We start from the raw sequence: 11914 nt of genomic DNA, 5'->3' as shown, positions 1-11914 counted from the left end.
TTTAAATTTATACGGTGATATTGAAAATAAGACTTGATCAATATTTTAAACTACTATTGGATTTTGAATAAAATAGAAAATTGGTGTAATTTATTATAGTATTTTTTTCTTTCTTTTTAATTAAATTATCCTTAAATTTTAATTATTAATTTTTGATTAAACTGTATAAAATATTGGCCTTTCATAATGATTTTGTATGGGTCTAAAATTATTGACGATTGTTGAACCTTGTGTGTCTCGTAGCGCCCAGAAACGTTGCATTTGATTAGAAGAAATAAAAAGTGGTTGAGGAAATACATGCCAGGTAATGGCTTCGGAACAATTGGGAGTAGTTGTTGAGCCTTTGTAAGTAAAATATCGTCGAGTATCCACATTACCAAGTATATTGGCCATTGTTATTGATTTTTGTAATGTTATTGATGATCCATAACTGCCACAGTTTGGTAGGCTATTGAATATTTCTTGAAGGCCTGGATAGATTGAGGGATTCTAGATGGAATGACAGATGAAAAGATGAACGAGGAACTATTAGAATATAATTATACGGATCGGCTTAGAATTAAATTCTGAGTCGATTTAGCGATGTCCGTCTGTCTGTCTGTCTGTTTGTCCGTCTGTTGATGTATTTTCGTGTGCAAAGTACAGCTCGCAGTTTTAGTCCGATTGTCCTAAAATTTGGTATAACGTCCTGTTTCGGCTCAAAGACGATACCTATTGATTTTGGAAAAAAATCGGTTCAGATTTAGATATAGCTGCCATATATATTTTTCACCGATCTGGTCATAATTGGCGTGTACATCAACCGATCTTCCTCAAATTGCGTACATCCGAATATTTTATGGGTCTCGAAAAACTTGCAAAATATCAGCCAAATCGGTTCAGATTTAGGTATAGCTCCCATATATAGTTTTCGCGCGATTTACACTCATTTGCCCACAGAGGCTAATTTTTAATTCCGATTTAGTTGAAATTTTGCACAGGGAGTAGAATTAGCATTGTAAATATACGTGCCAAATTTGGTTGAAATCGGTTCAGATTTGGATATATCTCCCATATATAGCTTTCGCCCGATTTACACTCATATGACCACAGAGGTCAATTTTTAACTCCGATTTAGTTGAAATTTTGCACAGGGAGTAGAATTAGCATTGTAACTATGCGTACCAAATTTGGTTGAAATCGGTTCAGATTTGGATATATCTCCCATATATAGCTTTCGCCCGATTTACACTCATTTGCCCACAGAGGCCAATTTTTAATTCCGATTTAGTTGAAATTTTGCACAGGGAGTAGAATTAGCATTGTAACTATGCGTACCAAATTAGGTTGAAATCGGCTCAGATTTGGATATATCTCCCATATATAGTTTTCGCCCGATTTACACTCATTTGCCCACAGAGGCCAATTTTTAATTCCGATTTAGTTGAAATTTTGCACAGGGAGTAGAATTAGCATTGTAACTATACGTGCCAAATTTGGTTGAAATCGTTTCAGATTTGGATATATCTCCCATATATAGCTTTCGCCCGATTTACACTCATTTGCCCACAGAGGCCAATTTTTAATTCCGATTTAGTTGAAATTTTGCACAGGGAGTAGAATTAGCATTGTAACTATACGTGCCAAATTTGGTTGAAATCGGTTCAGATTTGGATATATCTCCCATATATAGCTTTCGCCCGATTTACACTCATATGACCACAGAGGCCAATTTTTAACTCCGATTTAGTTGAAATTTTGCACAGAGAGTAGAATTAGCAGTGTTGCTATGCGTGCCAAATTTGGTTGAAATCGGTTCAGATTTAGATATAGCTCCCATATATATGGTTTTCTGATTTCGACAAAAATGGTCAAAATACCAACATTTTCCTTGTAAAATCGCCACTGCTTAGTCCAAAAGTTATAAAAGTGACTCTAATTTTCCTAAACTTCTAATACATATATATCGAGCGATAAATCATAAATAAACTTTTGCGAAGATTCCTTAAAATTGCTTCAGATTTAAATGTTTCACATATTTTTTTACTAATATTGTGTTCCACCCTAGTGCATTAGCCGACTTAAATTTTGAGTCTATAGATTTTGTAGAAGTCTATCAAATTCTGTCCAGATCGAGTGATATTTAAATGTATGTATTTGGTACAAACCTTTATATATAGCCCCCAACACATTTGACGGATGTGATATGGTATCGGAAATTTAGATCTACAAAGTGGTGCAGGGTATAATATAGTCGGCCCCGCCCGACTTTAGACTTTCCTTACTTGTTTTAAAATGTTTAATTGAAAGTATTTGTAATTCGATTAAAAAATATAATAAACAAGTACATACGGCCGTAAGTTCGGCCAGGCCGTTTCTTGTGTGCCCTCCACCATAGATTGCGTAGAAACTTCTACTAAAGACGGTCATCCACAATTATATTACTTGGGTTGCGGCCGATGACAAGGCATCTTAAAACTTCTTAACATCATCTTCTAAATTGTAAGTTAGTCCATACGGGATATATAGCGGACAAAAGAAAGGTCGATTAAATACGCATATATTAAGTTCTTGGCCGGTATATATAGGGAAGAAATAATTACGAACCGATATGAACTTTTGTGCGGTAATTATAGAGCCAGAATTGAAATATGGGGGTCGCTTTATATGTCAATTATGAACACGAGTCTACCAAAAATTACAGATTTTTTACTAATTGGTAGATTGGTAGAATTCTTGATATTTTGGAAGATTTTGCAAAATATTCCTCTCCAACTATGAAACGCTTCATAAATTTTCTATAGAAAAGATTGTTTTTTGAGTTAGTCTTTATGAAATTGTTTTTTCATCCTGCACCAAAAAAAAAGTGACCCCACCGTGGAAGAAAATGTAGGTTTATTTTAGAAAATTTTAAATAAAATAGTTTTCTAATTGCAACATGTTGTAAGTTAATACTTTTTGTCAAATTGAAGAAAATTTTTTAAAAATAATTAATTTTTTTCTGTTGTTTAAAAAAATTTCATATGTTGGAAAAAAAAAACAAGTATATACGGCCGTAAGTTCGGCCAAACCGAAGCTTATGTACCCTCCACCATGAATTGCGTAGAAACTTCTACTGAAGACTGTCATCCACAATCGAAATACTTGGGTTGCGGCAACACTTGCCAATGGCAAGGTATCTTAAAACTTCCTATCACCGTCTTCTAAATTGCAAGGTAGTCCATACGTGGTATATATTAAACTAAACAAGTATATAAAGCAGGAAGTTCGGCCGGGCCGAATTTTAAATACCCACCACCATGAATGAAATATTATAGTTTCCTGTGAAAATTTCAGGGGGATTTGATGACAAGCAGATCAGTTCAACCAGTACACTTCCCGAAGATAAATTCAAAGATTTTAACTATGAAGACTAGATCAGATTCTGGATTTATAAGAACCATATTTGTTTGAGTTTTAGAGGAATCATAAACATCGTGTGCAAGTGTGCAAGAAAACGCCTTGATTTAAAATCTAACATCTGTAGATTTTTACCCCCATTATTTAAATGATTACCAGAAGTAAAATCTGAAAACTTTAATTCAGTTTCAAGCAATTTTCATTATCAGTGCATGCACGGATGAAAAAGACTGTTTTTCATATGTTTGGCTATAAACATTATATGTTTGGAACACAAATTTTTAAACACAATATTTTTGAGTGCAAGCATATAATGTTCATAAACTAGCATAACATGTTTGGGACATATATGTTAATATGTTAGAACATATTATGTTTGGGACATAAAATGTTTGTAAATATAATATGCTTGGATGCAAACATATATTAATTTAGAAATAGCCTATAAACATATATGTGTTTAGTAGCTTGGAGCGCTATTTAACAGGGAGCGATATTGAATTAAGTTGGTGGTTGTTGCTTGTTATTACAAAATTAACATTTTATTTTTCCTTGGGCAATTGATCAGCTACTTTTTGATCCTTACAAACTGTGTGGTCCGCTGTTCGAATCCCCGTCCGGCAAAAGGTAAAATTCAAATAAAAAAAAAATCATAAAATTGAATAATTTCTTCTACAATGTTTGTATTAAAGAATAAGGTGCTAAGAACTAAAAAATCTCTTGGAAGTAAGAAAGATGTCGGGGAATATACAATTGGGCAGAAACAAAATTTTGAGCATTCAGGTCGAAAACCTATGTTGTTAGCACCTGTTTATTTTCATAATTCATTATGATTGTAAATATATAAATAAATAAATAAAATTTTGAGCACAATATTGTTTGGGAGAATTTTTTTAAGCATATAATATTTTTGGGTGCAAAATGCTTCCAAACATATTATATGGTCACATAATAACATATTGTGTTTTGGAAGACAACATTATTGAATTTGGATGCAAAAATACAAAATGTTTGGAACTTAGACTACCCAAACATATATTGTTTAGACCAATATGCTTTAAAACATATTATATATGGGAAGAGATCAAACATATAAATGTTTGGGCAATACCCAAAAATGTATATGCTTGAAGCAAAATATGTTTGGGAGTATATGTTACAGAAGCGATTTTTTGTGAGGTTGTGGACATGGACCGATATTCACTATTTTCGGCACACCTCTTTATATTTCTAAAATACTTCTAGATTTAAAATTTCATGCAAATTTGAAAAAAAACTATGGTTTCTAAAAGCCCAAGAAGTAAAATCGGGAGATCGGTCTATTTGGGAGATAAACCAAAACATGGACCACTACACGCCATTTTCGGCTCTTATATTTAAGGTCCTAAAATACCTCTAGATTTCTCATTTCAGGCAAATTTTTATGGTCCTAAAATACCTCTAGACTTCCCATACTCATCATTTTCAGCACACCTCTTTAGGGTTTTAAAATACCTTTTGATTTCTAATTTCAGGCAAATTGGATAAAAACTACAGATTTTAGACGCCCAAGAAGTAAAAACTGGAGATCGGTCTATATGGGGGCTATACCAAAACATGGACCGATACTCACCATTTTCGGCACATCTCTTTATTGTTCTAAAATACCTCTAGATTTCCAATTTCAGGCAAATTGGATAAAAACTACGGATTCTATAAGCCCAAGACCCCATATCGGGAGATCGGTCTATATGGGGATATACCAAAACCTGGACCGATACTCACCATTTTTAGCACACCTCTTTATGGCCCAAAAATACCTCTAGATTTCAAATTTCAACAAAATTGGATAATAACTACGGATTCTAGAAGCCCAAGAAGTAAAATCGGGAAATCGGTCTATATGGGGGCTATACCTAAACATCAACCGATAATCACCATTTTTGGCACACCTCTTTATGGTGCTAAAATACCTTTAGATTTCCAATTTCAGGCGAATTGGATAGAAACTATCGATTCTAGAAGCCCTAGACACATAATCGGGATATCGGTCTATATGGGGGCTATACCAAAATATGGACCGATACTCACAATTTTTGACACACCTCTTTGTGGTCATAAAATACCTCTAGATTTCAAATTTCAAGCAAATTGGATAAAAACTAAGGTTTTTATAAGCCCAAGACCCCAAATCGGGAGGTCGGTTTATATGGGGGCTATATCAAAACTTGGACCAATATAGCCCATCTTCGAACTTGACCTGTCTGCAGACAAAAGACGAGTTTGTGCAAAATTTCAGCACGATTGCTTTATTATTGAAGACTGTAGCGTGATTACAACAGACAGACAGACGGACATACGGACATGGCTATATCGTCTTAGAACTTCTCCCTGATCAAGAATATATATACTTTATATAGTCGGAAATCGATATTTCGATGTGTTACAAACGGAATGACAAACTTATTATACCCCCGTCACCATTCTATGGTGGTGGGTATAAAAAGGCCGATTGAATACGTATATAATTAAGCTTGACAAAATTTTCTATAGAAATAAAATTTTGACAAAATAAAAATTTGACAACATTTTCTATAAAGTAAAATTTGGAAAAAAATTTCTATAGAAATAAAATTTGGAAAAAATTTTCTATAGAAATAAAATTTGGAAAAAATTTTCTTTAGAAATAAAATTTGTATGTATGTATGAATAAATTATTTAATTTATATTACTTACATTACTCACTTCCATCATTATTGCCAGACCAGCTAATCCATCACTGTATCGGGCAGCTTCTTCCATAGTTCTGTATTTTATATTTCGATGATTTATATGAATCTCACCATCAAATCTATAATTGTCAATAACATGTTCTGAACCTTTAGTTTTTCTACTACCCCAATGAAAGTGAACATCTACAGCTTCAAAAATTCCATTTAAAATGCCACCCTTGATAAGAGGACGAACACCATTTATTGTTGGCAGAATCTTGAATTGAACTACAAAATTTAAGGAGTTATGAACGATCTGGGTATATATTAGAGGGTAACTTCTTACCAGTTTTACCGGTATTATTCAAAACTATAGATCTTAATGGCACATCATAGTTGACAAATTGTAGTTGTGGCAATGGTATTTGAATTGTCTAGAATGAATAAGAAAAAGTCTTAACATATTATAAAATTGGAGAAAGAGTTAAAGTTTGGCGAGAACGACAATATTAAGGACAAACACAGTCAAATGAAGCTCATTTTAACCAAGAATATCTAAACAAGCATTTCCGTATTTACAGCCTGTTTCTGTATGTCGAACGAGCTCTATCGATCGACTGAAATGCATAACAACATCTGATTTTTGGTTATAAATTCAGCTGTTTGTTTCCATTTCAGTCGATCTATAGAGCTCGATCGACATACGGAAACAGGCTGTTAATTTCGTTAGATACATTCATTGAAAAGTAGCAGACAATGACTACTGTTTTTTCAGCCGACAAATAATTGCTGTTTTAGCATACTTTTAGGGATATGGATATTAGGTTTGTGCATTTCCATATAAACGTAGAGTCGTAGCTGTAATATTTTAAAATTTAGTTTTGTTTCATTATAAATTTATGATTTATTTAAGATTTAATTTTTTTTTAAATTTTAGATTTGAACGTCTGTTTATCGTCTAGGATTTTTGACATTTCATTTTCGTATTTATTGTTTATTATTGTTTACAAGCTTCGTTTTTCTTAGAAGCGCTTCGTGGGAGCTATTCTGTATAATTGACTTTGTTTTTCTTAGATTCCAATTACGTTTCAATTTCGTTTCTTTTTATTATTTACCTCTGACGAGACCAGGTGTAAAGGTGACTGCCAATATCCGTAGCAACCAGGAAATCGTTCACCCCAAAAATGGGCATCGTAATAGGACCATTGATCATTTTCTAAAGATTCAGAAAATTAAAGTTTGATTTTTACATATTTAATTTCTTTTTTCACTAAATTATTTTACCTTTGCCAAAGAAGTGTGTATAGCCACTGGATGTCAAAGAAATAATTAAAAAAGCTTTTAAAACATCGAATTTAACTGTCATTATTTTTCCCACAAATGTTGAATGTCCAGCAAAATGTTGAAAATATCTAGCGTTATATGTTCAAATTTATTGTTATTTTATAATGATTTGTGATTGACTGAAACTCGATCCTTGACATTAACAACGTTATATATAAAAAAAACTCAATGGTAATGTAATATTGAAAATTTGAAATATCTAAATTTACCTACCAAAATCCGAAAATATTTTTTTTGATACAATTACTTAGTCACAACACAAAAAAAATGTGAATATGAAATAATTTTTATATTTTTTTTACTAACCACAATAATCGTGATTTTGGATTTACCGGTATATATTAAATTAAGATGACGCATGATAGCTTGTAATAACAAAAACAAATAAAAGTTAAATTAATTGAAACATATGTGAAAGCCATTATATAAATTTCGTTTCTAACATTTTTTTTTTGCCAAAATTTCATTTCTGTAGGAAATTTTGTCAACATTTCTATAGGAAATCTGGCCAAAATTTCATTTCTATAAGAAATTTTCTCAATTCTTCATTTCTATAGGAAATTTTGTCAAGATTTCATTTCTATAGGAAATTTCATTTCTATAAGACATTTTCTCAATTCTTTATTTATATATAAAATTTTGTCAAAATTTCATTTTTATAGGGAATTGTGTCAAAATTTCATTTTATGGGAAATTTTCTCAATTCTTCATTTCTATAGGAAATTTTGTCTAAATATAATTTCTATAGGAAATTTTGTCAAAATTTAATTTTCCAAACATTCCGGTAAATTTGGCGATTAAGATTATAAAAGAAAAATGGGACGAAATAAAGAACTACACAAACATACCGATCGATGTTTTCATAGAAATGTTAACTTTTTGTATCAAGGACTCAAGGTATTTTGTGTATGATGACAAGGTGTATGAACAACGTAAGGGAATGCCAATGGGATCACCAGCTTCATCGACTATCGCCGATATTGTAATGGAAGTACTCTTAGACTCAGTGATGGAAAAATTGACTATCAAACCAAAAATAATGACAAAATATGTAGACGATCTGTTCTGTATTTTGAATAACAATGACGTTCAGGCCACTTTATCAGCTTTAAACGCATTTTATAGACAAATTCAATTTACGATGGAAACTGAGGAGAGAACAACAAGTTACCATACTTAGATACTATAATTCTAAGGCACAAAAATGGAATAAAAATTAACTGGTATAAACAACCAACAGCCAGAGAGAAATTTCAACTCCAAACATCCTAGACGATTCATAATGAATACGGCTACAAATTTTATAAGAAGAGTACACGATATTAGCGATGAAATATTTCAAAAGGACAACGATGATAAGATAAGGACTATATTACGATTAAATGATTTCCCAAATAAAACGATTGACGACCTAATTCAAAATGTAAATAACACATGACGAAATTGAATCCAAAATTTACAAACCCTTGACATATATTCCTGGTTTCACAGAAAGATTCAAATCATAAAATATGTTTAATAAGGACAAATTAGAAAATTTTGTCAAAATTTCATCTCTATAGAAATTTTTCTCAAAATTTCATTTCTATAGACATTTTTCTCAAAATTTCATTTTTATGGGAAATTTTCTCAATTCTTCATTTCTATAGATGATTTTGTCAATTCAGTTTGGCTGGATTCAACCCAGCCAAACTGAATTCAAATCGATGATTTGACAGTGGCATAGGAAAAGAGATATGTTTGTTTCGAATTTATTTCGGAGGATATATGGGAGCTATATCTAAATCTGAACCGATTTCAATAAAACTTGGCACACTTGACTATAGTCCTTGTTCTTCTTGTGCAAAATTGTAAGTAAATTAGGTTAAAACTCTGGCTTCTGGGGCCATATAAGTCCATATCGGGCGAAATATATGTATGGGAGCTATATCTAAATCTGAACCGAGCCAAAACACATATTTGTGTCAAATTTGAAGTCGATTGGACTAAAACTGCGACCTAGACTTTGATTACAAAAATGTGTTCACGGACAGACGGACAGACGGACATCGCTCTATCGACTCAGGAGCTCACCCTTAGCATTTTTGCCAAAGACACCATGTGTCTATCTCGTCTCCTTCTGGGTGTTGCAAACTTATAATACCCTGTTCCACAGTGTGGAGCAGGGTATAAAAAATAATTTTTATATGTTTTTACTAACCACAATAATCGTGATTTTGGATTTACCGGTATATATGAAATTAAGATGACGCATGATAGCTTGTAATAATAAAAACAAAATAAAAAGTGAATTGATTGAAACATATGTGAAAGCCATTATATGAATTTCGTTTCTAACGTTTTTTTTTTTTGCCAAAATTTCATTTCTATAAGAAATTTTGTCAACATTTCATTTCTATATTTCAAATTTCATTTTTATGAGAAATTTTCTCAATTCTTCATTTCTATAAGAATTTTTGTTAAAATTTCATTTCTATAGGAAATTTGCCAAAATTTAATTTTTATGGGACATTTTCTCAATTCTTCATTTCTATAGGAAAAGTTTCATTAATATAGGAAATTTGCCTTTATATATAGGAAACTTTGTCAAAATTTCATTTCTATGGGAACTTTTATCAAAATTTTATTTCAATGGAAAATTTTGTCAAAATTTCATTTCTACAGGAAATTTTGTCAAAATTTCATTTGTATAGGAAATGTTGTCAACATTTTATTTCTATAGAACATTTTGACAAAATTTTGTTTCTATAGAAAATTTTGACAAAATTTTATTTCTATAGAAAATTTTGACAAAATTTTATTTCTATAGAAAATGTTGACAAAATTTTCTATAGAAAATTTTGACAAAATTTTATTTCTATAGAAAATTTTGACAAAATTTTAATTTTTATAGGAAATTTTGTCAAAATTTCATTTTTATGGGAAATTTTCTCAATTCTTCATTCCTATAGAAATTTTTGTTAAAATCTAATCTCTATAGAAAATTTTGATTTCTATAGGAAATTTGCATAAATTTAATTTTTATGAGACATTTTCTCAATTCTTCATTTTTATAGGAAAAGTTTCATTACTATATGAAATTTGCCAAAATTTCATTTATTAGGAAACTTTGTCAATATTTCATTTCTATGGGAAATTTTATCAAAATTTTATTTCAATGGGAAATTTTGCCAAAATTTCATTTCTATAGGAAATTTTGTAAAAATTTCATTTGTATAGGAAATGATGTCAAAATTTCATTTGTATAGGAAATGTTGTCAACATTTCATTTCTATAGGAAATTTTCTCAAAATTTCATATTTATGGGAAATTTTCTCAAAATTTCATTGTTATGGGAAATTTTCTCAATTCCTCATTTCTATAGCAAATGTTGTCAAAATTTAATTTCTATAGTAAATTTTGTGAAAATTTCTTGTCTATAGGAAATATATCTAAAATTCATTTATATAGGAAATGTTGTCAACATTTAATTTCTATAGGAAATTTTCTCAAAATTTCATATTTATGGGAAATTTTCTCAAAATTTCATTGTTATTGGAAATTTTCTCAATTCCTCATTTTTATGGGAAATTTTCTCAATTCCTCATTTCTATAGCAAATTTTGTCAAAATTAAATTTCTATAGGAAATTTTGTCAAAATTAAATTTCTATAGGAAATTTTGTGAAAATTTCATGTCTATAGGAAATATGTCTAAATTTCATTTCTATAGGAAATGTTGTCAACATTTAATTTCTATAGGAAATTTTCTCAAAATTTCATATTTATGGGAAATTTTCTCAAAACTTCATAGTTATGGGAAATTTTCTCAATTCCCCATTTTTATGGGAAATTTTCTCAATTCCTCATTTCTATAGCAAATGTTGTCAAAATTTAATTTCTATAGGAAATTTTGTCAAAATTTCATTTCTGTAGGAAATTTTTAAATGTTTCATTTCTGTAGGAAATTTTGTCAAAATTTCATTTCTGTAGGAAATTTTGTCAAAATTTCATTTCTATAGGAAATTTTGTCAAATTTTATTTCAATGGGACATTTTGTCAAAATTTCATTTCTACAGGAAATTTTGTCAAAATTTCATTTCTATATAAATTTTCTCAAAATTTCATATTTATGGGAAATTTTCTCAAAATTTCATTGTTATGGGAAATTTTCTCAATTACTCATTTCTATAGCAAATGTTGTCAAAATTTAATTTCTATAGGAAATTTTGTCAAAATTTAATTTCTATAGGAAATTTTGTGAAAATTTCATTTCGATAGGAAATATATCTAAATTTCATTTCATTATAGGAATTTTTTAAAAATTTTATTTTCATAGGAAATTATTTAAAAATTTTTTAAAGGAAATTTTGTCAAAATTTCATTTCAGTAAGAAATTTTGTCAAAATTCCGTTTCTATAGGAAATATTGTAAAAACTTCATTTCTATACTTCATCACTATAAGAAATTTTTTGTCAACATTTCATAATGCAATATTTTTTTTTGTATTTTAAGAACTATTTTC

At 30.1% G+C, this 11914-nt stretch overlaps 1 protein-coding gene across 1 annotated transcript; it reads right to left on the bottom strand.

Moving 5' to 3' along the window:
- Positions 1-120: 120 nt before the first annotated feature.
- On the bottom strand, positions 121-7506 carry LOC142219697 (carbonic anhydrase 2-like). The gene is made up of 5 exons (XM_075288571.1): positions 7353-7506; positions 7184-7284; positions 6415-6502; positions 6094-6356; positions 121-489 (listed from the first exon to the last, which is right to left on the bottom strand). Exons 1-5 carry the CDS (start codon positions 7432-7434, stop codon positions 157-159), a joined length of 867 nt encoding a protein of 288 aa, XP_075144686.1. The 5' UTR covers positions 7435-7506; the 3' UTR covers positions 121-156.
- Between the last annotated feature and the right edge of the window lie 4408 nt (positions 7507-11914).

This window comes from Haematobia irritans, chromosome 1 (assembly GCF_050003625.1).
Source record: "Haematobia irritans isolate KBUSLIRL chromosome 1, ASM5000362v1, whole genome shotgun sequence".
Taxonomy (NCBI): domain Eukaryota; kingdom Metazoa; phylum Arthropoda; class Insecta; order Diptera; family Muscidae; genus Haematobia; species Haematobia irritans.
Note: the sequence above shows the minus strand (reverse complement) of the source record. Positions and strands in the feature narration are given on the sequence as shown.

What these genes read in the sequence shown, in the direction of transcription:
- LOC142219697 (XM_075288571.1), bottom strand. Translation starts at nt 7,434, where the DNA reads ATGACAGTTAAATTCGATGTTTTAAAAGCTTTTTTAATTATTTCTTTG. An exon ending in TACACCTGGTCTCGTCAGAG is followed by an intron (nt 6,503 to 7,183) that starts GTAAATAATAAA and finishes TATTCATTCTAG; the next exon opens with ACAATTCAAATACCATTGCC. An exon ending in GAATAATACCGGTAAAACTG is followed by an intron (nt 6,357 to 6,414) that starts GTAAGAAGTTAC and finishes TAAATTTTGTAG; the next exon opens with TTCAATTCAAGATTCTGCCA.